At 50.6% G+C, this 26,628-nt stretch overlaps 1 protein-coding gene across 1 annotated transcript in view; it reads right to left on the reverse strand.

Moving 5' to 3' along the window:
- ADAMTS2 (ADAM metallopeptidase with thrombospondin type 1 motif 2) overlaps positions 1-26,628 on the reverse strand; it is a 152,558-nt gene that overhangs the window by 9,436 nt on the left and 116,494 nt on the right. Inside the window, exons 10-21 of the mRNA XM_081134337.1 lie at positions 25,879-25,992; positions 19,966-20,111; positions 18,856-19,031; positions 17,624-17,757; positions 11,039-11,162; positions 10,407-10,487; positions 8,330-8,496; positions 6,815-6,974; positions 4,848-4,980; positions 3,865-4,072; positions 2,146-2,275; positions 1,234-1,323 (exon numbers count right to left, since the gene is read on the reverse strand). Of these exons, the coding sequence (XP_080990463.1) occupies positions 1,234-1,323; positions 2,146-2,275; positions 3,865-4,072; positions 4,848-4,980; positions 6,815-6,974; positions 8,330-8,496; positions 10,407-10,487; positions 11,039-11,162; positions 17,624-17,757; positions 18,856-19,031; positions 19,966-20,111; positions 25,879-25,992 (1,663 nt within the window). The remainder of the gene's footprint in view (positions 1-1,233; positions 1,324-2,145; positions 2,276-3,864; positions 4,073-4,847; positions 4,981-6,814; positions 6,975-8,329; positions 8,497-10,406; positions 10,488-11,038; positions 11,163-17,623; positions 17,758-18,855; positions 19,032-19,965; positions 20,112-25,878; positions 25,993-26,628) is intronic.

Below are 26,628 nucleotides of genomic sequence, written 5' to 3' on the forward strand. Positions count from 1 at the left end.
TCACTTGAAGGGCCAAGAGTGTTGCCCTCTGGAATAAGGCAGAGCTGTGGGAGCGCCCGAGAGGGCTCCAGCAACAGTCAGTGCCCCCTGGCCAGTGGGTCTCCTTCCCGCACAGGTGGCCTGAGAGTGTCTGGGTCCCTGACAGGCCGAGGGGCACAGGGAGCCAGGCCACCTGCTTGGGAAACCTTATCCATGGCCAAAGGTGGATAACTCGGATCTCCTCCCCCTAGACCTGCAGTGCCGGCCTCCTACCTGGATCGTGTCCCCCTCTGAAGCTGGAGTTAGCAGCCAATTCTGTTACCTTTCAACTTTAAGGCATTTTCTACATAGTTTTGTCTAAGCAAAAAAGCAATAAAAATTGAGGTAATTCTGTAGTTGTTCATACTGGCAGGTGGCCGCATCCGCATCAGACAGTCTCTCACTCTCTCACCCCTGTAGACGGGATCATGTGCGCATGATGAGAGAAGGCCATCGGAGCTAATGGACAAAGAATGGGAGAGGTGGTGTGTCCCTATGTCCCACTGGAGGGACACATCCCTGGCCTCCTCCGTTTGACCTGAACACGCCTGGGGAGGCAGGGCATAGGGGCAAGGGCTGTGTGAGTTGGACATCAAGGCCACAGGAAGCAGGCCACAGTCGCACGAGTCAGGAGGACACACTCAGCACAGGGTCAGCAGTAGCAGCAGCAGCAGCAGAAGAGGCAGCTGGGAAGCCCCCTGATATAACGCTGGACCCTTAGGGCCGGGCTACCCAGGATGGCAGCACAAAACAGTGGGCCTCGAGACCCCCAGCCTCTGGGTGGTAGGTGCATTTGAAAGGGGATGGGCAGGCTTCCCCTTGACTTCCAACCTGCAGCTCCAGCTTGGAGGGCTGTGGCCCTGCGAGGAGGTCACCAAGTGGTCACATTCGCACTTTGGCCTCTGGCCCTTCCAGCACCATGACAGATCTTTGACCCTTTACAAGCCATCACCAACCAGGTCCCAGCCCCCCCCACAAGAGGCCAGTGCCTGGGCCCTGTCTCTGTGAGGCTGGCCCTCCCGGCCAGGCAGCCAAGAGGCTCCGAAGGAGATGGCCGAGCACAGAGGCCCAGGAAAAAACAGATTCAACCGAGAGCACTCAGCAAGAGTCAGGGGAGTTTTCCATAGAAAGAGAGGAGGGGAGCCCACGGCAAGCTCCACAAGGCGCAGGGCATGCACTGGAGGGCAGAGGCAGAGTTATAAACAGGCCGGTTACTTGACGAAGTCTTCTGGACCTGCGAGTCAGGGTCCGGTCGGGACAGCCACTGAACCACATAGCTCTTCTTGGAGGGGTCGGAGATGTTTCCTAGAGGGAAGAGAAGGGGACTGCAGCTGCTGGGGCATTGGCGAGGGCTCCCCCCGCCCCCTGCTCCGTAGACCTGATGTCCCTGGAAAGGGCAACGAGAGGGCATTCAAGGGTTTCCCTCATGACAGATGGGCCTGTGTCTCTCTACCCCTCTCCCATGCATGCCGGGTCTCAGCTATGGAGTAGCTATAGCACACAGGCCCTGCTGGCCTCCTGATCTGTGCACTGCTCCTCCACACCAGGTCTGGCTCCCAGGCTGAGCAGTACACAAACTGCCTGCTCCAGGAACACAGGGACCAAATGAATCTGGATCTACCACCCCTGTCCTGAGCTGGGGAGGGCACACCTGACCCTCCTGAGCTCCCTTCTCCATAGACAGAACTTGTACTGGGGTCTACATCTTGAGCTGTTTCGGGGATCAAAAGAGGTTACAAGCCCAGCATTTGCCAAGGTGTCTGCATGTAGCCAGTATTCTGGTTGTTCTCTGCGGAAGGCACAGGGCACCTGTCTGGCTGAGCCCCGCTGTGTGGTGACTGTGAGTCTGGTTCCATCTCTTAGACCAACAGGAAGTGTCAGGAAGGCAGGGATGGGCTGAGTCCACTCCATCCTTCATCAGGGCCTGGCCTGGCCTGGAGATGAGCAGTTCCTTACATTCTCCACTATGGAAAGGACCCAGCCCTGGCCTGGGAGGCCTCAACTTCTACTTCAAGGTCAGGGATGCTGAGTCTGGGCCACTTGTGGGAAGAGCATTTGCCTGGACCAACCCCCTGGCCTTGGGGTTTGCACACTGTGGCTCAGGGAACATGGCAGCAGAGGGCTTACCTGGACAGGGGCCCAGCCTGCAGATTCTTGCTGTCTCAGGTCGCTCGTCCTGGCAGATCCCAAAGTTGTCATCCACTGTGCGGCAGAGCACTGGCCGCTCCTGGGTCCCATTGCCACAGGTTACAGAGCACTGCAGGTGGAGAGTCACCAGTTAGGGCCCACCTCCCATGCTGTGGGCCTGGAAGAGCTCTCGCACGCATGTGATCCCATAACACGTGAGAGGTGGTGAGGGGCAGGGGGGGGAGTGGGGACTAGAGGCTGACCCAGCCTCACCCCAGCCTCGGGTGGCTGCCTCAGTCTCCTTGGGCTCTGAAGAGGGGACATACATGCTTATGTCTTGGAGTTATTGTGAGTTAAAGAGCGATTATGTACGGCCTGGCATTTCTGAATGCTCTAACTTTAGGAGACCCGAGATCCAGAAAAACCTGCTGTGCACTGAGGACTACAGGGAAAGCTCTGAGTCCAGGAGGCTTTGGCAGAGGACCATCTCCTCTAACCTTCCTCTCACTCCTGCCCCCTCTCAGGGCTCTATACTACCAGCACCCTTGATGGCCCCTCCAGCCCCTGTCCACCTCTGCCTTCTCCATGGGGAGGAGCCAGCAGGAGCAGTCACGCTGACTCCTGGCTTGGCTCACAACTGGCCCAGCCCTGAACAAGAATAATTCTCAAGTCCTTGCCCTGTGTGTGAGGAAGGGTTGACTCAGCAGACCTGGTTGCTCAAACCCTACCATCCCAGAAAAGGTCTATTTGCAAGACTGGCCCTTGGGCAGCTCCAGAGAACCAAGTCCATGGAATGCTCTGTCTGGTGAGAGTGTTTTTCATGCCTGACTGAGGCTATGAGTTACTGAGTTACTGTACCAACAATGTGATTTCTGTGGGCACCTGCTTTCCTGCTGGGATCTGGAGCTTCAGTAACTGACATCATCACAGACACAGGCACCGTTTGCCTATGTGGCTAATCCCCAGTGAAAACCCTGGACACCCAGGCTTTGGTGGTTTCCTGGATTGTAGTTCTTCATGTGTGTTGTTGCTGCAGGTCATTGCTGGGAGAATTAGGTGCATCCATGGTGAATCCACTGGAAGGGACACCTGGAGGCATGTGCTGGCTTCCTCTGGCCTTTGCCATGCCCTTCTTTTCTCCCCTAATTATACTCTGAGCTCTCCCTATAATAACCCATAACCACAAGTGCACCAACCTCTGAGTCCTGTAATCCTGCTAGTGAATTATGGGCCCCAAGGCGGGTCTTGGCTGTGAGCTGGAGGCACAGTGCTCACATCAGCTCAGACCTGCCCCCAGAACTGCTCCTCAGTCCCTGAGACCATCCTCATTACTCTTTCCAGCCCAAGTCTAAGTTCTTCTTTATCTGTGCCCCTCCTGCCAGCTTGGCTGGCCTTCTAGACTACACATCCACCTTCAGAGATAAGAACCTGGGCCTTCCGAGTAAACTGGAGCCCATGCTGCCCTCAGCCTCCTGGGATTTCAGGTGCCTATAGCACATGGGAGCCCTGGCCCTGAGCACACACATTCCACTGGGCTTTAGAACAGAGCACTGATTGCATGGTACCACTGGTGCCCTGAGACCTACAGGATGTGGCCCAGGGCATGAACTGAGTCCAGACAAAGGTAGGAAGCCCCAGCAACCTCAGTCCCACCCAAGCTTGGTTTGGGGGTCTAGAAACACAGGGTCAGGGGGCCAGGGTACCAGAGGGCCTTCTTACCTGGGACCAGGGTCCGGTCCGCCACCGACCAGGACAGAGCTCACGGTTGCAGGCCCGGCGGCCCTCGGGCCGCGCATCGTTGCAGTGCTTGGCGTGCACAGGGCGGGTGGTGTTGTTGTGCAGCGGCTGCATGCAGCGCACAGAGCGAACCTGCGTGCCTGTCCGCCCACAGCTCTGACTGCACGGCTCCCATTCACCCGTGACCCATCTGCCAGGGCAGAGGGGCACATGTCAGACCCCTTTGGCCTCAGTGGCCAGAAGGCAGGCCTCCTGCTCCCCCAGGCCTTCCTTATTCTCACAAAGAAGCCCCCTAGGTTTGCTGTGCTCCTGCCCGAGGTCCTGCAAACAATGAACCCTACACATGTCCACTGCTGGGAGCCCTGGCAGGGCTGGCCATGGACAGCCCAGGCCTGAGGGACCTTGTCAGTCTCTGTCCCTTCTGTGGCTCTGGCTCTGCCCTCTGACCTCAGCTTCTGCTGACATCACTGACGCTTCTGGGCAGCAGTGTCAACTCCCTTAGTACCCAACCCCGCATGCTCCCTCCTAGTACCAAACTGTCTTCCCTGCTCAGGGTCCAGACATGCAGCCCTGCCAGACCTTGGGACTGGAGGTCAAGGATGCCGCCACTGCTATGGGCTGTCTTGGAAATACCTCCCACAGGACCAGAAGCTAGCCCTGTATCCTGAGCTTCAATTTCCCTGTCTGAGCATTACCACTCGTCATCTCTAAGATGCACAGTAGTGTCTCATGTTTGCAAGTCTGAAGCAGGGGTGCAGTCTCTTAGATTCCACAAAACATGGTGATTAACAAAGAAATCCATCAAACATCTCGAGGAATATAAGGCTGGGAGCCACACCCCCTGCCTTGGGGGTGGCTCAAATCCCATACCTCCCTCTGTGGGAGCCCTGGGGGTTTGTCCTCTACTCCCTCTAGTGGGACCTGGAGGCTGGGGGCCAGGGAGCTGGGCATCCCCAGGCACTCACATGGGCTGGGAGCACTGCTGTGGGTTGCAAGCCCGGCGGATGGCTTTGGGCTTCGTGAGGGCGTCGCAGAAACTTCGGTGAACCATCTTGAGGTCCAGTCTCCGGCGGCAGCCATACTTGGTGAACTGGGACCCTGAAGATGAGAGCTCGAGGGGGCTCAATGGGCTGATGTGGCCCCTCCATGGGGCTCAAAGGGGCGGATTCACCTGCAGCTTTGGCCAGTTCTTCCCAACTTTCTGATGGGGTGGGGGAAGGGTGGGGCAGTGTGCCCAAGCCAGGTCTTGGAGATATCTAGCCCAGTGTCCTCCCAGCATCCTAGGCCGAGTGACAGTGAGAGGCCAGGGAGAGTGACCACCTTCTCCCTGGTCCCCTGGCTAGTCTCCTGGGGCAAGAGGGAAGGGTTCATTTCCTTTCCCATTGCTTAGCCATTTGCTCCATCTTAAATTAATATGTACCGAGGACCTAGCATGACCCAGGAGTTGGCTAAACATAGGAACAAGTCCTGCAAAGTTTCCTCCCACCACAGTTTAGTGCAGCAGTTCTCAACTGGGCGTGATTTTGCATGAAAGGACATCTGGAAATGTCTGGAACACTTAGCTGTCACGACTGGGGGAGTGTTGCTCAGAATTCTACAATGCACAGGACAGCCCCACAACAATGAATTACAGAGACCAAGGTGTCAGCAGTGCCAAAGTCACAAAACCTCAGCTTAGTGGGCAAGACATAAGAGAATATGTTGGGGCAGCCTGATATAGTCCGGGTATCTGGATGCATCACAGTAAGTAGAGGATGCGGGGTATTGTTTAGTGGGAAGGCAGTGGAGGGGCTCCTGGAGGAGGAGACAGGCTGTGCAAAGGGCCTAAGGCAGGAGCGTGGTGTGTCCAGGAGAAGCACCTAAGGCCAGGGTGACCAGGGCCTAGTGAGCAGTGGGAAAGGTCAGCAAGTTGCCTGGACCTTGGGGGTCATGACGAGAATTGTTTTTTATGCTAAGAGCAGAGGGAGCTGCTGAAGGCTATGATACCAGGGAGAGATATGATCTGATCTGCCCTTTAACAGGTCACTCTGGGGGCAAATGAACACACAGGGCCTGGGAGGGAGCGAGGTGAGTGCCAGGGCTTGGAAGATGGGAACAGCAGATGGGTCCAAGAGCTATGCAGAAGCAAGAATCAACAGGACATGCAGATGAAATCCATCAGGGTTGGGGAGGCTCAACAGGAGGCTGGGGACACCATTACCCGGGCGGAAGCACTGGAAAGGAAAGCCTTCTATCTGTCAGTGCTGGGGAGTGGGTGACCCACCCTCTCAGCCAATACTTTTTAGGCATTTGAGGGAGGTCTGTCCTAGCCACCTGCTCCTGCAGGCTGAGCTATCTTCTCTCTCTGATCTCATTCACCTTCCAGGAGTAGTGTCCACTCTGGACAAATCAGGACTTTCTGTAAACCTGCATGTCCCACCCAACTGTGACTCCTTGATGTCTGAAGCAGGAGGGACCCCTCTGTACCCAGCACTGCCCTGGGAAGGTCTGGGAGGCCTTTCTGAATGAACATAAGGAGGGACCACTGCAGAGAGGGCTCCAGCACAGCCCACGTCTTCCCTGTGCCCTGCTTTGTGATGCCATAGTAACCCATCCAAGTCACCCTTGCAGCAACCTCCAGCCACCCACACTGATGTAGGTTGTGCTGGCATCAACCAAGCCCCACACATGCCCTCTGGCTGCCTTTGGCCTGCTGCCCTGAAGACCTCCTTCCTGCTCACCTTCTGCTCCTTCCAAGGCAGGGCTAGCCTTTGTCACTCAGACACAGCTATCACTGCCTCAGCCTCCCTGGGGCCAATATTCTCAGACCTGGCACATGCCTCTGGCTGGGCAGTCAGCAGGGCACTGGGGGCTCAGGAAGCCCCTCACCCAGAAGACCCTTCCCACTCAGCCTAGGCTTCCTCTGGGGCCCCAACCCAAGAAGCCCCCTCACCTCCGCCGCAGGGCTTGGAGCACAGAGACCATTTCTTCAGGGCCCACTCGTAGCCTACGGAGTCATCTTCTAGGACCTGGTTGTCGTCCACGTTGAGTGAGTCCTCGTGGATCATGTACTTGTACGTCAGCGAGATCCGGGTATCTCCCTGTGGGATGACCTGTGCCCCAGCGAGGCCGTGAATGTGCCTGCCCAACTCTCTACCTCCGCTAAGCCGGTTTAGAAAGGTCAGTTGAGGCACATTTACAGCCCAGTCTCATTCTCGGTAGGTCATCATGTTCTACAAAGTCCCAGCACTGAACCACTGCTCACAGGGATCACAGATTAGGGTCCTGCGAGGTTCTGGTCATGACATTTTCATCAACCGTCAACATGTAACCTTAGTTTATGCATCTTCTATTTAAAGACCCCTTACTTAATATACGTTGTTAATTCCCTGCCATCTGACTCCTGGCCAGCGCCCTGTAACTCAGGCCTGCAGGAAGCTCCTCTAACAGGCTGCACTGGCTCCATAGGACACCCACCCTGCAGCTTCTCGCCCCTGGGAACAGCACAAAGTGCTTCAGCATTCCACCTGGGACCATTTTAAACAGTGAAATCATCCCATTAAAGCACAAAAATGTGAAAAAAAAATGTGGCACTAAATACATTGTGAAAAGGACATTTGCTTAAAACAAGCAGTGTCACCTGGCTCCACCTCAGCTGGGACATACATGTCAAGGTGACAATTTTTTCACTGCTCTGCACTTGTCTGCAAATGGCAATGAAATCACTTTGAGTTTTGATTTGGGGATTACAGATACATTTTAGCAAGTAGGCGAATTTACCAATACAGAAATCGCAGGTCCTGAGGCCCACGTGCACGTGCACTGGCAGGCAGGTCACCAACAGCATCTGGGGGTGACAGTCCCTGCAGGTGGAGCAAGTGGAGTGCTTCCCTGGGGATGAGGTACTGGGGCCTGGGTGACTACCCCCACCACTGTGAGCTCACCTTAGCCTTATCTGTAGTATTTTGATTTTTTTATGACAAAATGTATTACTTATGCAATTAAAATTAGTTTTTAAAAAGTGATTACAAAACCAAAACCCCCTCTTTACTCCCATAACCAGGAGCAGCCTGGGGTCTTGAACTCCAGAGACCTGGGGTGCAGTCTTGCTCAGGAACAAAGTCTAGAGTAACCTGGGTGTGGTGGCCTAATATCCTGAGCCCCTTCCATCACTCCCAGGGTGCGGCATGACTTGGATTTGATGGCAGATGTGAAGGAGCATGATGAAAAGTGGCTATAAATCTCATTCAACAAGGAAACCAAAACCCTTACTGGGGAGGGTGCCTGAGGTCACCCTGGGGTGACTTAGGGCTCAGAGGCCCGACTGGCAGCTCTGTGTCTGTTCCTCACTCTGACACACAAATGGAAATCCTTGGTCCAAAGGACAGGCCAGAAAGGCTGTTCCAAGTGTGGCAGGAGGCTCCACCCCTTACCCTGTGGCCACTTGCCCCCTGGCCTGGGGACTTACCAGCACAGCGATGGTGCCATGAAGGGGGCCCATGGTCTGCAGTGTCTCCCGGCCATCTTCATCCCGGTACTCCCACTCCACACCCATGGCAATGAACGATTTGGAATTGGGATCTATGTCATTCTCTTCATTTAAAATGAACTTGCCTGTCTCCAAGTTCTTGACAGCTGAAAATGGCAAAAGGGAGCCCCCACCACGATTACTGGGGCAAGACCCAGGCATACTGCGGGGAGGCTGGAAGGGCACACTGGTTTGGGCAGATGCAGGGAATGTCCCTGCCAGACAACCCAAATCACCTGAGAGCCTGGCATTCCCTTTGCCACTCAGCCGGAATTCGTGCCTTTGTGCCAGGCCCAGCCAGGGTCCTTTCCCGGATCTGCCCCTACAGGCCACGGGGGAGCAGGGGCTCTGCTCAGAAGTGGTTCAACAGCTATCAAGGCTACCTCCCCTTGGAGCAGGCACCCAGAGCCCCTGCCTTCCCCGCCTCAACCCCCAGCAGGGCATCTGCTGGACACTCAGGCACAGGGTTGGGGTGGGGGCTTCCTGCCATGAGGTGAGCATATGTCCAGCTGCAAAGCAGAGTCTCCCTACCCCATCTGTAACAGTGGCCCAGCCTAGGGCCCCACCAGTTCCCCACCCCCTGAAGAGGTTTGGTCTGGCTGGAGGACCACTCAGGTCACTGGGCATCTGCAAAGAATGTCTAGGAGCTGAGGACCCAGCTGGACAGGAAGCCCCACACTCCCAGAGTGTGGAAGGAGGCACTGGGGAGCTGCTGGGTGACTAGGGAGCCCACAGACAGGGCACAGAGTGAGGAAATAACTCCCTACACAAGTCTCCTATAACTTGTTGTCCACATCACAGTGTGAGCCTCAGTAGGTGCCACAGGTCCTCCACTTGTCACTAACTCTCCTCTCCTGCAGAGAGAGGGCCTGGGACCTAGAGTCTTTAGCAGTCTTTTTTTGGGGAAACTGACTTTTTAAAAAAATCCTCACCCGAGGATATTTTTTCCATTGCTTTTCAGAGAGAGTGGAAGGGGGAAAGAGAGAGAGAGATCGATTGATTGGTTGCCTCCTGACCAGGGCAGGGGATCGAGCCCGCAACCAAGGGATGTGCCCTCGGCTGGAATCCAACCCAGGACCAGTCCATGGGCTGAGGCTCTAAACACTGAGCCAAACCGGCTCAGGCAGGAACCGACTTTTATATTTGCCTTCTGTTTAAGGCAAGTAGTACTGGTTTTGCATTTTGGGTAGCAATATAAAGTTTCTTCTTAAAATAAGAATAAAAGGAAAGTGAGTATTAAAAGAAAGTGGTCTTTGTCATGTGTCAGCAGGGATGCTGATGGTGACATCCGGAACCAGTCTGGCCTCCACGGGACAGGGAAGAAGGTGGGCCCCAAATTGGGGAAAGGGACTTATTCAGGATCCTCCCAGCAGCCCCCTGCATCACTCTCAGGCCCCATGACTGCCCAGGAGGTTGGGCTCAGATGCCTTTCTGGGGAGGGGGTGAGGATGGGTAGAGCCCCTAAAAGGGGCTCTGGGCAACTTCGGTGTGCAGAGTCCCACCGGCAGGGGGTTCCCACTTGGGAAGGGGCACCCAGAGCTGTTGGAACAGCCAACATTTCAAGAGTGGCCAGAAATCTCTACTCCAGATAGAATCCTAGGGATTTAAAATTACACTAATGGAAAACATGCAAATATACTGTATGAGGCCATCCTCCAGCCCGCCTCAGGCCCTGTGGTTGGTATGTGGGGCTACTCAGGACTCTGCTGCTTGCAGACTTGCCTGCCTTCCAGTGGGTAGTGGGGGCAGTCCCCCTTAGCCTTGAGATGGGGAGTCATCGTTCTGTGGGCTGGGTGTATGTGACACATATCCCTCCACAGCTGCTGCCAGGAGCCCTCTGATCCAAACACGTGGCCTCTCCATCAAGAGGTGAATCCAGAAAAGGTCCACGATGTGGGCTGAGCCAGGGACAGGGAGGTGGGGCCCTCCAGTCAGGCCTCTGACCCCCCAGGGGCTCCGCCCATACCCAGTAGAGCCAGGCTGTGGATCTGCTCCGTTCCTGGGCTGCGGGACTCACCCAGGTGATGGCTGGTAGTGTCTGCTTCCTGGATGAGCAGGTGTCTGGCTCCTGCCGGGATCTCAAACATCTTAATGTAACCTTTGTTGGGATGTGGGGAGACAAAGCCAAGTGAGAGGAGAGGGGTTGCCGGGGTGCAGAAATGCACGGAGGGCCTTGCTCTCGAAGGCAGCTCCAGAGGCCCCAGTGTATCATGGGCCTTGACCGCCCACCCAGAGAGGAAGCAGCCTGCGCTTCGCAATGCAAAGACATCTTGCTGACAGCCAGCTGTGGGCAGGGGCTAAGGGGCAGGGAGAAAGGGACCCATAGCTGCCCCACAGCTCTAGAAGACGGGAGGGGTGGCCTCCGCAGGCCCCTGCCCTCAAATAGATGTCTGAGACCCACCCTGTGCACCTATCTTCTGGCATCCTCTGTCCTGACTCCTCACCTGGGCCCCCACTCTCCCTGTCTCCCACCCACCCTGGAGCCTGGCTCAAGCTGTCCTGAGGTTCTCCCACCTCACCCTTTTAGATCCTTCCCCCAGCCAAGAGTCATGAATCCAGACAGAGCCCCAAGGACAAGTTTGTCCCACTTCCACCCAGCAGGTGTTGTAGACATTCAGGCCCCAGGGCCAGAGGGAGAGGCTCACTCACCCAGCTTCTTAGGTGAGCGAGTGAATGTGCCCTTGACCACTTTGCAGTGGGAGTTGTCCCCTCCACACACACCGCACTTGTCTTCTTGCTTGCTGGAGCCGATTACTCCATCACAACCCACCTTCTGTGAGGGGGAAGGGGGGTTGCAGTGTACACGGAGATCCCCCTCCCCACTAGGGTTCTGGCTTGATCTGTGCCCTCAGGGCATTAGCACCTGTTCCCTGCACATCCCTTCTTAGCTGTTCCCAATGCAAGGGAAAGAGACAGGACTTTGGAGCAAGAGAGACCCTATGTGCCCACCTGAGGAAGAGCCACTTCCCCTCACTCATTCACTCATCTAGACAGTATGACTTCAGAGGGCTCTGCACAGCCTAATGGGGCCACATCCTGAGACTGTCCTAATTCAGCAAGCTGGCCTCAAAATAAACTTTTCTGTCCTGAGGGCTGTAACTTAGATCTGGTCTTTGCCCCTTGTCTCAGGGCCACACAGTGCAATCTCAGCAGCAGCCCCTCCTGGGCTCCCACCCACAGCTTAGGCCTGGATGTCCCAGCCTTCACATTGCCCACAGGAACACAATGTACTCTTTAGTCTGTCTTCAGGTGTCTAGACAGGAGGTGACAAGAATTGGTGGAAATACTTTTGCCTTCATTCTCTTGTGGCAGGATAGTAAGAAGCTAGGGAAATTCCTTGGCAAGTGGAAAAAGGGAAACAGACAAAACAATTAAACAAGGCCAAATGATTTGAGCAATTTACAGCAAGCTAATAAATCACAAGGTTTATCTTCCCTAACCAAAGACAGGAACAAATTGTTTGCACATTCTAGACAGAACAGCCTTGGTCTTGGTCCCTCTTCAATAATGTTTTTTAAAAATAAAATTAGCCTGGCTGGTGTTGCTCAGTGGTTGAGCATCGACCTATGATCCAGGAGATTGAGGTTTGATTCCCATTTCAGGGCACATGCCCTGGTTGTGGGCTTGATCCCCAGTAGGGGTTGTGCAGGAGGCAGCCGATCAATGACTCTCTCATCATGGATGTTTCTATCTCTCCTTCTCCTTCTCCCTCTCCCTTCCTCTCTCTGAAATCAATTAAAAAATATTTTAAAAATAAATAAAAAAATAAATAATAAATAAATAAAACTAACAAGAATATAACCCTGACCCCTCTATACACACACATTTTGATGAATCAACATATTAAAGGAAACATCTGAAAAGAAAAGCTAATGAATATTCTGTTAAGACCTTCCCCTGAGATCTCCCCTCAGATTCCTACTGGCCAAAGAGAGTAAAAGTCTCAAGATCTAGAGGGAAGGTAGGGGGTGGGTGGGTATGGGGATGGGTGGGGAGAGATTAATCAAAGAATTTATAAGCATATATGCATAACCCATGGACACAGACAATAGTTTGGAGAAGGCCTGGGGCCAGGGGGGAGCACATGCAGGAAGGAGGGGGTCAATGGGGAAAAAAAGGGGACATCTGTAATACTTTCAACAATAAAGAAAAAAAGCCTCAAGACAAAGGAGTCACAGTGCTCTCGCTAGAGCATGCCCACGCCCTGTATCTCTGCTTCTTTTCCCCTACTAAACTCTAAGGGACCCCACGAGACTTGCAACCAGGGCAGCAGTGGGCAGTGGCAGCTCATCCTGGGCTTACCCTCTGAACCTGTCTTCAAGGCCCCCTTTTTCTCTGACTTTCTCCTGTTGCTTCTTCTACCTTAAGCCTTTCCTTTGTTTCACTGCCCCCAGTTTTAATACACATACTCTCAAAACAACCAGGACTCAAGTTGTGAAATCTTTCCTACATGAAGTCAAGAACCCAAATGCTACTGGTGGGCCTGAGACAGACCCACTCCCGGCCCAGACCCGATCCGGTAAGACTCTCAACAAATACTCTCAACACTGCCCACTCCAGTGGCAAAAATTATTCCACACTGAGTGGGGACATTCCTTTGCCCAGGGTCACCTGGTAGAGGCAGTAATAAATTCAGGTTCTTTTACTCTCTAAAGCCCTGGCAGCACACCATTCCCAGGGCCACAGAAACTAGAAAGGAGCAGCCCCTGTAATGTGAATGGCCTGAGGCCACTTTCATACCAATATACACACCCACAGCTTTCCTAGCTTAGCAGGGAAAATCACCTCTCCTCTGAGCTGGTCTTTTCCCTGTGCCTGCCCTAAAGTGTGCCATACCACTGCATGTTTTCCTCTTTGCCCTGGTTGCCAGGAAGCTCAAAGCCAATTCTCACCTCAAGATCCTCCTCCTACCACCACCACCTCTGGAGAGACCCTCTACCTCTCCCTTTGCTCTTCAATTTCGGACTTTTGTCTTACAAGGACCTTTGAGGACAGGGGCTCTAAATCATGAAAGGGCTACAGAACAGCGATTCGAGCATCATTTTTGAATGTGTAGATAGAAGTTAACAACTTTTGGTTTTATTGATCTATATGATCATAAGCCTTTTGAATTAATTTTGGCAGTGAACAGGGTGAAAACCAACAATAAAATGAACATGAGGGAAAAAATTAACAAAGGAAGGGAACATGATAAACTGGGGGTGGGGGTTGATATTTCAAAGCATAGAAGTCTGAGCTGAAAGCATTAGGTCTGCCACTTCTTGGCCATGCAGCCTTAGAGGAACTCTGAGTTTGTACCCACATTTGTAGCATGCAGTCAGAGCAACCCACCCTGTCAGGGATATTGTCAGGGTGAGAGGAGGCAGTCCCTGTAAATAGTCATATGCTGCTTGGCACAGAGCGTGACCTCAGTGAGGGATGGAGGTGATGCTGAGGGGGACACTGGAGAGGAGGAGGAGTGGGCGAAACCCCCGTTCAGGCCAGGGTAGTTGTGATATTGTGATTTATAATAAATACATATTTGGTCTTCATTTCTGGCACAGAAGCTCCTAAACTGCTAGGAATTCCCTGTGCTGAGAGCTTCAGTGGCCTTTTCTTATGCTAATGAGGTGAATTGTGCCACTACGATTAAATTAGTAACTAAAGTATTATTCTACAATAACCTATGATTCTATTTGACCAAATGTTTTTAAACTGTTGACTTGTTTGACGAGCTTTCCAAGATCAGATTCTAAATTAAGTCTTACTGACCTGGGAATAATGCTCCAGAGGCCCCCCGAGCTCCTTAAAGATTTGCTCTCGCTCCTTATAAAAGGGGAATGTTAAACTAATTAGGCTTATTGGTATGTCGAATTACATGGGAAGCACTGTAAAACAGATAATGCAGAACATCTTGTTATATTTATGTAGATATGTTATTAATATGTTATAAAAATTACATAAAATTCTTAAAATTTGAACATGTCCTGGTAAAGTTATGTCTCTTCTCACGCCTTTAAAATATAAACATTCAGGAGCTAACCTGAACCTTGCCCACAGGCACTGAAGAGAGAAAAATAAGTGGTCTTTTAAAAACGCAAACCACTGTACAAGTTACCTTGCCAAAAGTAATTCACAAAAGAGCTGTGGTCATTTATTTATTTTACAAAAAATAATAAGAATGAAACAAAATCACTGTGTGTAGAAAGCAGGACATGTTTTCAGTAGAAGGCATGGAGCAGGGAGATGCACTTCTGTTGATGAAAGGTGAACAAAATGTGTTTTTTGGATAAGAAGGAATATAAAGGACATGGGTATTTTTTCTGGTAAAGAAAGAAAAAGAAATTTTGTCCTAAAATAAAATGATTGTTTAAAGAAAAGGGTGGGATGAAAATAAAAATGTAGATGTATGTTGCAGGTTTGTGGAAGAGGGATCTTGAGAAAGGTTTATATATAGTCAAAGTCTATTACATTCTTTACATGTATATATGTGAACTAACCAGGTCTTTAACTATGGCCTTTTAAAAAAAAAAAAATCTTTATTGATTTCAGAGAGAGGAAGGGAGAGGGACAGAGAAAGGAACATCAATGATGAGAGTTACTGATCAGTTGCCTCCTGCACGCCCCCATTGGGGATCGAGTCCGCAACCCGGGCATGTGTCCTGACTCAGAATTGAACCCCGATCTCCTGGATCCTAGGCCGATGCTCAACCGCTGAGCCACACTGGCAGGGCAACTATGGCCACTTTTAAGTCTTTTGTCATTTGCAGACAATTACTGTTTTACTCTGATGCTTTGGCAAAAAATATTCCTACCACATGTGTTTCATCCTCAAAGAGACTATAACTTTACAAAAGTAACACTGAACTGGGAAGAGGTTTGCAGAACTCTAAGGAAAAACCGGATTCCTAAAACTGCTCACAAGAAGACCAAGATCAGCTAGGATTAATAACATGGGAATGAATGAACTGATAAGGGCGATTACAATTTTTATGACTTTTGATATGAAATATTAGTGTTTTTTGATCCTTATTTTCCAAATGTAAGAATTTTTTTTCTCCGAAGCCATCTACAGCAATTTGGCTAGTTAAATCTTTATAAGCAAAATCAAAACATCATTTATCTTTTCCTCCCTACAAATCCCTTCAAAATCTCAGGCATTCTTTCTTTGTTTTTAGAGAGAGAGGAAGGGGGAGAGAGAAACATCGATTTGTTGTTCCATTTTTTTTTTATATTTCATTGGTTGATTCTTGTAAGTGCCCTGACCCGGGATCGACCCTGCACGCCCCCTGTTGAGGATCGAGCTGCAACCTGAGCATGTGCCCTGACGGGAATCAAACAGGTGATCTCTTGGTTCTTGGGTCAATGCTCAACCACTGAGCAACACTAGCTGGGCTTGAACCCTCTTTTAACGTCATTTTACTTTTAACCTTCCTGAGTCATTGTGTTATGATATTCCCTAATTGACAGCATCCACTTAGATATTATTTTTTGACCTAATATTAGAAAATTTTAAAATAAGAGTCTGACATTCACCTGTAGTGTCAGGAGTCATATCGTTCATCTTACTACTACTCATGTCTTTTGTGTTTTAATTTTTCCTTTCTGTTTCCTCTGCTTTCTAAATTTTGCAATATGAGGATATATAAATGTAAATATATGTTTGTTCTAATTATGTAAAAGTTGTCAGCTTGCTGTTACCATTCCAAATCACCATTAATTAATGAAATACTTAACCTCTTCTTCAATCGTCAATGTCAGGAGTTAAGCTAGTTGCTCACACTAAGATGGTAAATTAGTGCTCTGACTTCTTCGTTATGTTTGCCACCATTTCAGAGCTGCCATTTAAAGCTTTTCTTACTACTAAATGTTTCCCATGCTTACTGCCTGTATCAGTCATATATTTTTTTTAATTTCCTGTGTCTTATGATGTCGAAGGGCTAGCCAGTTCTTAGAGATGGCAAAGGGCTAGTTTGGGAGCCCGCCTTTAAGATGGAAGCCTGCCAGTCTCTCAGCTACCTGCTTTATCTCTCACACATCAGAACAATATTTCTCCTTCCCCAAGTTGTCCCAGGGCCAGGCAGCAGGCAACTAGAGGGAGCCCTATAACTGAAGCCTGCCACAGTTATTCAAACAGGCTGATCCTAAACTGTTTCCCCTGCCCTGCCTTTCCCACAGGAACCCCAAGGAAAGTTCTGGCTTAGGCTTCTCCTGCCCCTTTCTGCCTCTCAACCAAACCTGGTGCTTCCCCATGTGGCCCTGCAAGGCATGGCATGCCCTTCTCTTGGGAAACATAAGTAATAAATTCTCCTTTCAATGGCATTGGCCTCTCTGTGTCCTCGCTGTCACCTCCATAAATCAAAGCCCCGCAGGTACAGAGGGAACACTGTTGCCTTCATCTCTGAAGATTTGGGTTCACTGTCTGAGCAGGCTGTGTGGCCTGGCCTCCCTGCAAGGGTCAGGCTGAGCCAGCCCCCTCCTACGCCTGCTCCTGAGTCCTACAGGAGCTTCCTTCACCTTAGGCTGTGGTCCTACATGAGCGGAGAGAAGCCCTGAGCATGTCTCGGCTGCCTCGCACCCCACCTCCTTGTGCTTCCAGCCTCACCTCCTCCTCCAGGGGTGTCTGCATTCTGCCAGGTTCTCTGCCAGAGACCCCTGAGGGGAGTCAGTCTTTATGGCACCTACACTCAGTCCTGTCTACACAAACTACAGAGGCTTCCAGTTGTTGCTAGGGAGTCTGGCGGGGGCAAGTCTGTGTTCAGTTACTACTGTACGCTGAGGTTACCCCGCAGTGGTCTCTTGTGTCAGCCTAAGACTGAAGCCAAAGACATAAGAATGACAACAGAAAACACAGCAGGCATTTCTACAAAGAACCAAACCAATGAGGCCATGGGAGGCCACCCCGGTCAGAGTAAGCTATTCAGTGCCCATTGGAGTGTCAGAATGTGGCAGTGCTTCGAAGGGGTCACCCAAGGACTGTGTGTATTGAAATCACCTGGGGAGCTCATAAAAGTCATACTTTTGGGCCCCAGCCTCAACCTAAGAATTATAATCTCTCAGGAGGAGCCCCAAGTTCCCATGTTGCGCCAAGGCATACTCAGGGCTGAGAGTTTCCAGCACAGAAGTGGGGCAGGCCAACATTTTCTGAGAGTCTGCCCTGCTCCAGGTGCTGTTTCTAACACTCTGCACGAGTCCTCTCAAAACCCCCTGGAAGCAGAGACCCTGAGCTTTCCACGTTGGCGCCAGGACACTCACCCTGCAGTCCCCTCGCACGCAGAGGCTGAAGGCATCCTTGTAGGAGCATCGCGTCCCATCATGCACCATGCGCTTCATGGACACCACCTCCCCCGTCTCCTTGGACTCGCAGTAGAGGTGGCACCTCTCCTTGGCTGGACGGGAAGAAGCGGGGTGTTACGGAAAAGTGCAGGCTGCTCGGCTCAACTTCTTTCCCAAGTCCACTCAAGAGAAATTCCCACGAGGGTCTCCTTAAGATTTGCCACCCCACCCCCAAATGCGCCTGCCCTGGGGCAGGAAAAGGAAAGGGGTCAGGAGACTGCTACCCTCTTTGTGTTTCTGTCTCAGGGCCTTTGACCCTGGGTGTGGGACTTGGGAAGAGCTTTTCTCAGATGAGCCAGGCTGTTGCTGGAGCAGCCCAGGTCCCAGGCCCCCGAGGCCCTGACACCCAGAGGAAGGCAACTGGCTAGGTGCCTGCTGTCTACTTGAAGACCCTCTTTAGTCAACCTTCTCTAAAACCCCAAATAAGGCTAGATGCCCCTTGATTTAGTCTTGGGTCCCTGGCATCTTCCCTTCTCAGTAATTCTCTCAGAAGTCACTAAAACACTGGGTCATTATTCGATGGCTATCCACCTTGCCCACCAGGCTGCCGCCTGCCGCCTGCCTCCAGGGCGAGGACTGTGTCTGTGCTGGCCCCCTTCCCTGCAGGGCGCTCTGCTGGCATAACACACACAGGATTGGAGATAGTGGGCCATGCGGCAGCCTGCCCTGCCCAGTGCTTGGAAGGGACAAACGCTGTATGTCTAAAATTCCATCATGAGGGAGGGGAACCCAAATGGAATCCAAACAGTTCCTAGGAGCCAATAAATGCCTTTTAACATGTAAAGCAGTTCAAGTAATGTTTTCTGACACTGGACTGAGTCCTGACTGAAATACCAAAAGGCAAGGGGTAGCCTGGTTCCTTGGCAGGGTCCACCCAGCTCTCCCCACCTCCATCTCTGCGTGGGTTTAGCAGCACACCCACAGCCTCCTCCCCCGGATGGAGCCTGGCACTCACTGAGCCTCGTGGTCTCCTCTGGGACTATAGTCCTGCCTTGAGCCCCTAGCCTCAGTCCTGGAGTGGGCCCCAGCAGCCACCAGGGTAGGCTCTGCTGGCAGCCCTGCTCACACAGACTCAGTGGCACAAGAAAGCTTGAGCCCCAGCCCACCCACCCTGCCTGGAGCCTCACTCTTCCCTCCACTCAGAGCCTCACCATCCCGGTGCTCGTGAGGCAGCCAGTGGTGCTGGGCGTCACCGTGCTCGAAGTACAGGTCCCACTGTCGGCACTGTTCCTCACGGAAGTCAGCCAGGGTGTCAGGACAGTCCTGGGAGTTGCAGAGCTGGAAATCGTAGGCAAGACCTGAACAGGTGCGGCCCCCATTGGCAGGGCTGGAAGAGAAAGCGAAGGACTTGCCGCTTGGTGCTGCCAGGAAGACGCCAGTACTCGGCACTCCACTTGGGCAGTTTGGGGGATCCTTGAGTCTCAGGTGTGATCAGCTCTGCTGACTGAATGGACCCAGCCCTGCCTGTCCTGGCTGCAAGACAATGCAGTCCCTCAGCCTCCCAGGCGCCAGGGCATCAAGTGTAGAGGGCTGGTAACCCTCCCCTGGGGCCCTGTGGTGCCTCCTCGACATCAGGGGCTGGGCCTGTGCCTGACACAGGGTGGGAACTCAAAGAGCAGTTCCAAAATAGCGGAGTCTTGTTGCACAGGTTCTTCCCAAGTGTGGGGCTAGGGAGGACGACAGCACAGCAGGCCTCATGCCTGGGAAGCAGGAGGTGGAGCGTGGTTGGTGATGGGAGTCCAGCGGGCATGGGGGCTGCTCCCCAGGCTGTCTCTCCCCTGGGTAGCTGGGTTCAGGTAGCACGTTGCTGCCCCTGCCCCTTGCCTAACTGCAAACAGCTGCTCCCCTGCTCAGGTTCCCGTCATCCTGTGGATCAAGAAAGCCCTCCTCCTTCTTAATCTTAATTCCTTCTCTCTGTTTCACCTTATGTCCTTGATTCCCTTGACCAAGAAAGGCAGAGTAAGCCAGTGTCTAGAGGAGGGTGCAGGATCTGTAGGGGGATGGCCCTGGGTCAGCAGGTCAAGAGACCAGGTTTTCAGGGCTCCAGGGCCAGCTCTGCCCCCCCAGGCTGTGCAACCTGGGCCATGAGGCTTCCCTCTCTGAGTCTCAGCTTCCTCCCAGGGAGGCTGAAGAGAGGAAGGGGCTGCCTTGCACCCTTTCCTGAACTGGCATACAGCAACAGGGGCCTTACAGGATAAGAAGGGGCCTCAGGGACCACAGCTGTGACCCAGGAGAGCTGGGAAACGCCAGGGCCAACTTACTGTGGATTGTCACACTGACGGGTCCTGAACTTAACACCTGTGCCACAGGTGCGTGAGCAGGAGCCAAATGGACTCCAGGCACCCCAGTTGCCATCTCGTTTGAGGATGTCAGGTGTCAGCCAGATGCAGTGTCCCTTAAAGCAGTGCTGAAAGACAGAAGATCATTCCCTTGACCCATAGCCCCCGCCCTCCCTTCAACTTGCTGTGCCTGTGAGGACTGCCTAGTCCTGGAGGCACATGGAAAGGCAGGCCAACTCACTCCTAGAAGCTCTAAGACGGTCAGGAGGCCTAGTGAGGTGTCAGCCCACCTAGCTTCCCCACCACTGCTCTGGCCTCCCACCATCCTCGGTGCCTTGTCCAGCCTACTCTCTTTCCCCAGCCAGAGCCTGCCCCACACCATGTCTCTAGGGTGAAGCCACTGGCACGCCCACACAGGGAAACCTAAAAACCCACCAAATGCAGCAATACATTAAAAAGATCATACACCATGATCAAGTGGGATTTATTCCTGGAATGCAATGTTAGTTCAATATCCGCAAATCAATTAATATGTTACACCACATAAACAAAACAAAAGATAAAAATCATGTGGTCATATCAATAGATACAGAAGAAGCATGTGACAAAATCCAGCATAGTGATAAAAACTCTCAACAAAGTGAGAACAGAGGGAACGTATCTCAACATAATAAAAAGGCATGTATGACAAATCCATAGCTAACATCATAGTCAATGGGAAAAAGTGAAAAACATCTTAAAATCAGGAATAAGACAAGGTTGTCCACTTTTACCACTCTTATTCAACATAGTACTGGAAATCCTAGTTATAGCAATCAGACAAGAAGAAGAAATTAAAATCATCCAGATTGGAAAGGAAGAAGTAAAACTGTCATTATCTGCAGATGACATAATACTATATTGAGAGAACCCTAAAAAGCCCACCAAAAAACTACTAGAACTGATAAATGAGTTCAGTAAAATAGGATACAAAATTAATATTCAGAAATTTATTGCAGCCCTGGTCAGTGTGGCTCACTTGGTTGAGAGTTGTCCCATGCACCAAAAGGTTGCTGGTTCAATTCCAGGTCAGGGCCTATGCTCGAGTTGCAGGTCCGATCCCTGGTCAGGGTGCATGCAGGAGGCAGCCGATCACTGTTTTGCTCTCACATCGATGTTTCTCTCTCTCCCTGTCCCTTCCTCTCCAAAAAAAAAAAATTCTTTTAAAAAAAGAAATTGATTGCATTTTTATATACCAATAATGAAATATCAGAAAGAGAAATTATAAAATAATCCCATTTACAACTGCATAAAAAATATCTAGGAATAAATTTAACATAAGAAGTAGAAGACCTGTACTCGAAAAATTATAAGACACTGAAGAAAGAAACCGGAGAAGATACAAAAAATGGAAGCACATACTGTGCTCACATATAGGAAGAATTAACATAATTAAAATGTCCATATTAACCAAAGCAATCTATAGATTCAATGCAATCTTTATAAAAATTCCAACGGCATTTTTCACAGAATTAAAACAAATAATCCAAAAATTTATATGGAACCACAAAAAGACTCCAAATAGCCACAACAATCTTGAGAAAGAAGAACAAAATTGGAGGTATCACACTACCTGATATCAAACTATACTACAAGGCCATAGTAAATGAAACAGCATGGTACTGGCATGAAAACAGATACATAGATCAATGGAACAGAATAGAGAGCCCAGAAATAATCCCACCCCTATATGGTCAATTAATATATAACAAAGGAGGCAAGAATATACTATGGGATAAAGGCAGTCTTTTCAATAAATGGTGTTGGGAAAATTGGACAGGTACAGGCAAAAATGAAACCAGACCACCTTCTTACACCATATACAAGAATAAACTAAAATGGATTAAAGACAAATGTAAGATTCAAAACCATAAAACTCCTAGAGGAAAACATAGGTAGTAAACTTTCGGGCAATGGTTTTTAGCACGAGTAACAAAAGGACAGGCAACAAAAGAAAAATACTGAAATTGGACTTTGTCAAAATGGAAAACTTTTGTGCATTAAATGATACCATCATGAAAGTGAAAAGACAACCCACAGAATGGGAAAAGATATTTGCATACCATATGTATGGTAAACCTGATTAGGAACCCATATACTTGTTCTTGCATATAAAGAACTCTTATAACTCAATAATAAAAAAAATTCAATTAAAAAGTAAGGAAGGAATATGAATAGACATTTACCAAAAAAAGATATATACAAATTGCCATTAAGGACATGAAAAGATTCTTAACATCACAGGTCACTATGGAAATACAAATCAAAACCACAATGAGATAACACTTTGCATTTTGGGATGGTTATAATACAAACACAGAGAATATCAAGTTTTGGGGAGGATGTGGAGAAGTTGGAATCCTTATATATCGCTAGTTGCAATGTAAAACAGTTCAGCTGCTTTGGAAAAAAGCCTGGCAATTTCTCAATGTTAAACATAGTTCCCATAAGAGCTAACAATTCCACTCCTAGGTGCATGTCCAAGAAAAAAGACCCATCCGTTCAATAGCTTGTACACATTGTTCATAGAAGCATTTCTCATAATATCTGAAAAGCAGAAACAACTCAAATGCCCATCAGCCAATAAATGGATAAATAAAACACAGTATATCTATACAATGGATTATTATTCAACAATAAAAAAGGAATGAAGTACTGATACATGTTACAACATGGATGAATCTTGAAAACATTATGCTAATTGAATTAAGCCAGCACAAAAGGACACACATTGTATGATCCCATTTACACAAAATGCCCAGAAGAGGGGAATCTGTGGAGATTGAAAGTAGGTTTGTGATTGCCGAGTACTGGGGTGAGGGTGGATGAACAGGAGTGACTACTAATGGGTATAGGGCTTCTTTTTGGAGTGACAAAAATGTTCTAAAAGTTTATTGTGATGGTCGTACAATTCTGTGAATATTCTGAAAATCACTGAATTGTACACTTTAAATGGGTGAATTTAAAAGTGAATCCCCTCTTAATAAGCTGTTAGGGAAAAAACCCCAGGAGGTGGGTGGGATTGGTCTGTGTGTTGTAGCTTACCCGCCGTTGCTATCACACTGAGCCTTTCTAAAGGAATATCCAAGTTGGGTCTGTGTTTAAAGTGTCCCATCGACAAGACAAACCCCCAAAGAAAACCCAGACTATTGCAAGTATAAAAGCAGTCATGATCTCAGTTACAGTTGCAGCAGCTTTTCTCCATTGATTTCAGGAGAATGGGCTGCACAGAGCACATATTCTGCAATGGCCGTGGGTGAGTTGGCACAGTGGCCATAGGAGTTTTTCTGGAAGTTATTCTTACACCTGAACAGATGCAGTGATTTAAAGATGCATGAGAGATACCTAGAATCACGTAAATAAGACAATAAGTACATCCCAAATCCAATTTCTCCTTGGCCAAAGCCACAAGGCACCTATAGCCACTCACACAGCCAGAAGTGTGTGTGAGTGGGGTATAATGTGACAGGCCGAGAGGGGAGAATGTGCTTGGGATGGCCCACTGGGGAGTGTGCACAATGAAGATCCCAGGCTGTGACCAGAGCCTGAGCGCTGGGTGACCTTGCTGAGGAGCCCGAGGGATGGGTGGAACAAAGAGGGATGGAGAGGGAGAGCTGAGCTCAGCACTGCCTAAGATGATCTGCTGTTTCTCCAACCCGGCCAGACTTCACCCCCTGCTCCCTCCCCACTCCCCTCTCTTTTTGCCCAGATGGCTTTGCTTGCAGGAAAGGGGGAGGTGACTAACTTCCAAATGTAAAATTACACTGCAGTAATAAGTAAGGTATTGAAACTGCAAACACACACAGTGGAGGATTCTGACAGGCCCCCAGGAGTGCCCTCCCTCCTCCTCTCTCCCTTTGGCCCTCCAGCCCCACTCCACACACCAAGAATCCCTGGTTTAGGTCCTTTTCAACCTGTGCTCTTGTGAACTATGGTAGGTTGAGCTGAACCCCAGCTCTGCCTCCTCAATCAGCACAGCTTTGTGTTTTTAATACAAAAATAGCAACTTTATTTACTGGGCTAAATTAACAAAGCGTCCTATAGTTAAAAAGAATGAAGGGCCATGGCTGGGTCAGTGGTTTCTGTGAAGTGGGGTTTTTTGGCCACATCTGCCCATCTTGCTCACCAGAACCCACCACCCCACAGGAGGAGGGAGCCAATCAGAAGAGGGTGTAGGCATCCTTTGACCCACATTCTCCCAGCGGCCTGTGCCTGTGGGTGCAGGGCCTGCCTCCTGCTCTGTCCACCTTCTCTCTGCCCAGTGTGCATTGGGAAGGGTGGCCTGGGGTAGGAAGCCATGCTGAGCTATTCGCATCCTCCAGCTCAGAGTGTACTGAGGTCCCCACTGGGGTTATGGCTGCTCACACTCCTGTGGGGTTAGAGGGCTACATGGTTAGTACTGGTATTACTAGGTTTCTGATGTTTATTACCAATGTCCCACCTCCAACTTCCAACAGCTCATTGAGTCTGGGGGCATAGTTACATCACCTGGGCACCTCTTAAAAATACCAATTCTTAGGTCTTCAAACAAAGCATGCTCGTGAATGTTCACAGCGGCACACTGACAAATGCCAAAATGTGGAGACATCTCAAATGCCCACTGAGGGACAAACAGTTCAACACAGTGTGGTCCATCCAGACAATGGGACATTACTCAGCCACAAAAAGGGACGAAGCACTGACACAGGCCACTATGCTGAGTGAAAGCAGACACAAAAGGCCACTTAGTATATGATTCCAGTTACATGAAATTCCAGAATAGGAAAATCCATGCAGACTGAGTGTGTATTAGTAGTTGCCAGGGGCTGGAGAGAAGAAGGAAATGGATGGTCACTGCTTAATGGGGTCTTCTTTTGGGGTAATGAAAAAGTTCTGGAACTATACAGTGGTGATATAACTAAACACTACTAAATTGCACACGTTAAAGTGCCTAAAATAGCACACTTTGTTATTTAGCACCGTAATTTAAAAAATAACAAAAACAATTCCTGATCCTCACTGCAAACCAAAATCTGCAGGGGTGGGCCTGGGAATCTGTAGCTTTGAAAAACTCCACCATGGACAAAATAAAAGTAAGCAGAATTTAAGACCTACTTGGAGGAGCCTCAGGCCTAGCCTATTTGGGGACTTTTCAGGCCTGGGCTGGAGGACCTGCCCTGGAGTCCACGCCCCTCCCCAGAGGGCAGATGCAGGTATGCACAGCTTCTGTGGGTTGAGCCCTGGGGGGCTGGGACCCAGGCTTAGGCTTATCTGCACAGGCCAGCCCCCTAGCAAGTGACTGGCTGAAGAATAGGTGAGAGGCCTCATTGGAGCCAATGAGAATGAGGCAGGGAGTCAGAAGAGAAAGTACTGGAAGAGAGAGGCCTGTCTTTCTGCCAATTTGCTGGAGGTGGGAAGTTGGCCTGTGGGATGGCAGCTGATGGTAAGCGACTAGAGTGACCTTGAGGGACAAGTCTGCCCACTAAGGGGCAGATACAGAGGTCCCAGAGGCTAAGCCTGGTGCTGGGCCTGGGGACCAGGCCCCAGACTCCAGTGCTGGCCTCAAAGTGAGGTGACCCAGTCACCCACAGTGTGCTGAGGGTACTGAAGGCGGCCAGAACCCCAAAACTGCTCCTCAGAGGAGCGAGTTCTTTAGTAGGGGGATTGAAGCACAGTGGGGTGCTCTGAGACACCAGGTTTGATCCGAAAAAACAAATAGTGCGTGGGAAGCACAAGGGCAGAAGCTGGGGAATGAGTCACATGTGAGGTTATTAGAAGGAAGGCAGCAAAGGCCCTCAGCCCCACCCCACGGGTCCCGAAGGGCCTGTCCCTGGAGATCTGAGCGTGTCCTGGGGCCTGCCCTCTGCCCTGACTCACCTTGCCAGGTGCACACATGGTCCCATCCAGGGGGGGGCCCTTCTTGGTCTTGCAAAAGTAGGGATTGTCCGGGTGGCTGCACCACAGCTGCTTGCAGGGGTCAAAGGTCCGGAACTGGAAGAGAACACCGGCCACTGGTCAGGGAGCTTCCCACTGTGGGGACCCTGTTCCCCAGAGGCTTCTTGGACAGCTGTGCAGCCAGGCACAGCTTGACTGCCCATGACAGGCCTGTGTGGCCAGTGGGTGCCCTGAACTCCATATGATTCTGAGGCCATTAGAATTTCAAGTGTATAGCCGCTAATTCAAGTTCCCATGGGACACTGGGCCTCCCTGGCCTCCCACCTTGACAGCTGCACTTCCCATGGAGCCTGGACAGACAGCTGGGAGCCAGTGAGCCTGGCGTGAGGGCTGGGTGGGCATCTCTCTGGCCCAGGGGCTGTCACTACAGGGCCCTAAGGGCACACCCTGTCCCCCTACTATGGACACTCCACCTCTTGAATTTCTCCTAAAGCCCTTTCCTCTACTCCAACAGGCCCTGCCCTTGCTCTAGCCTGGTCTTCTGCTCTCTGAACCTCACAGTTACCACTTTCCTGACCTTTCTGCTCCCTATCCTGATAGCCTTTACTCTAGGACATCCCTGAGGGATACAGCTGAAACTCAGACCTCGCCGTGCCACTCCCCCCTTCAAATTTTTCCAGAGCTCTCCATTGCCCACAACATTCGAAGGCCGTCATGCAAGAGGTTACAAAG

Source organism: Miniopterus schreibersii (assembly GCF_964146895.1).
Source record: "Miniopterus schreibersii genome assembly, chromosome: 4".
NCBI lineage: Eukaryota > Metazoa > Chordata > Mammalia > Chiroptera > Miniopteridae > Miniopterus > Miniopterus schreibersii.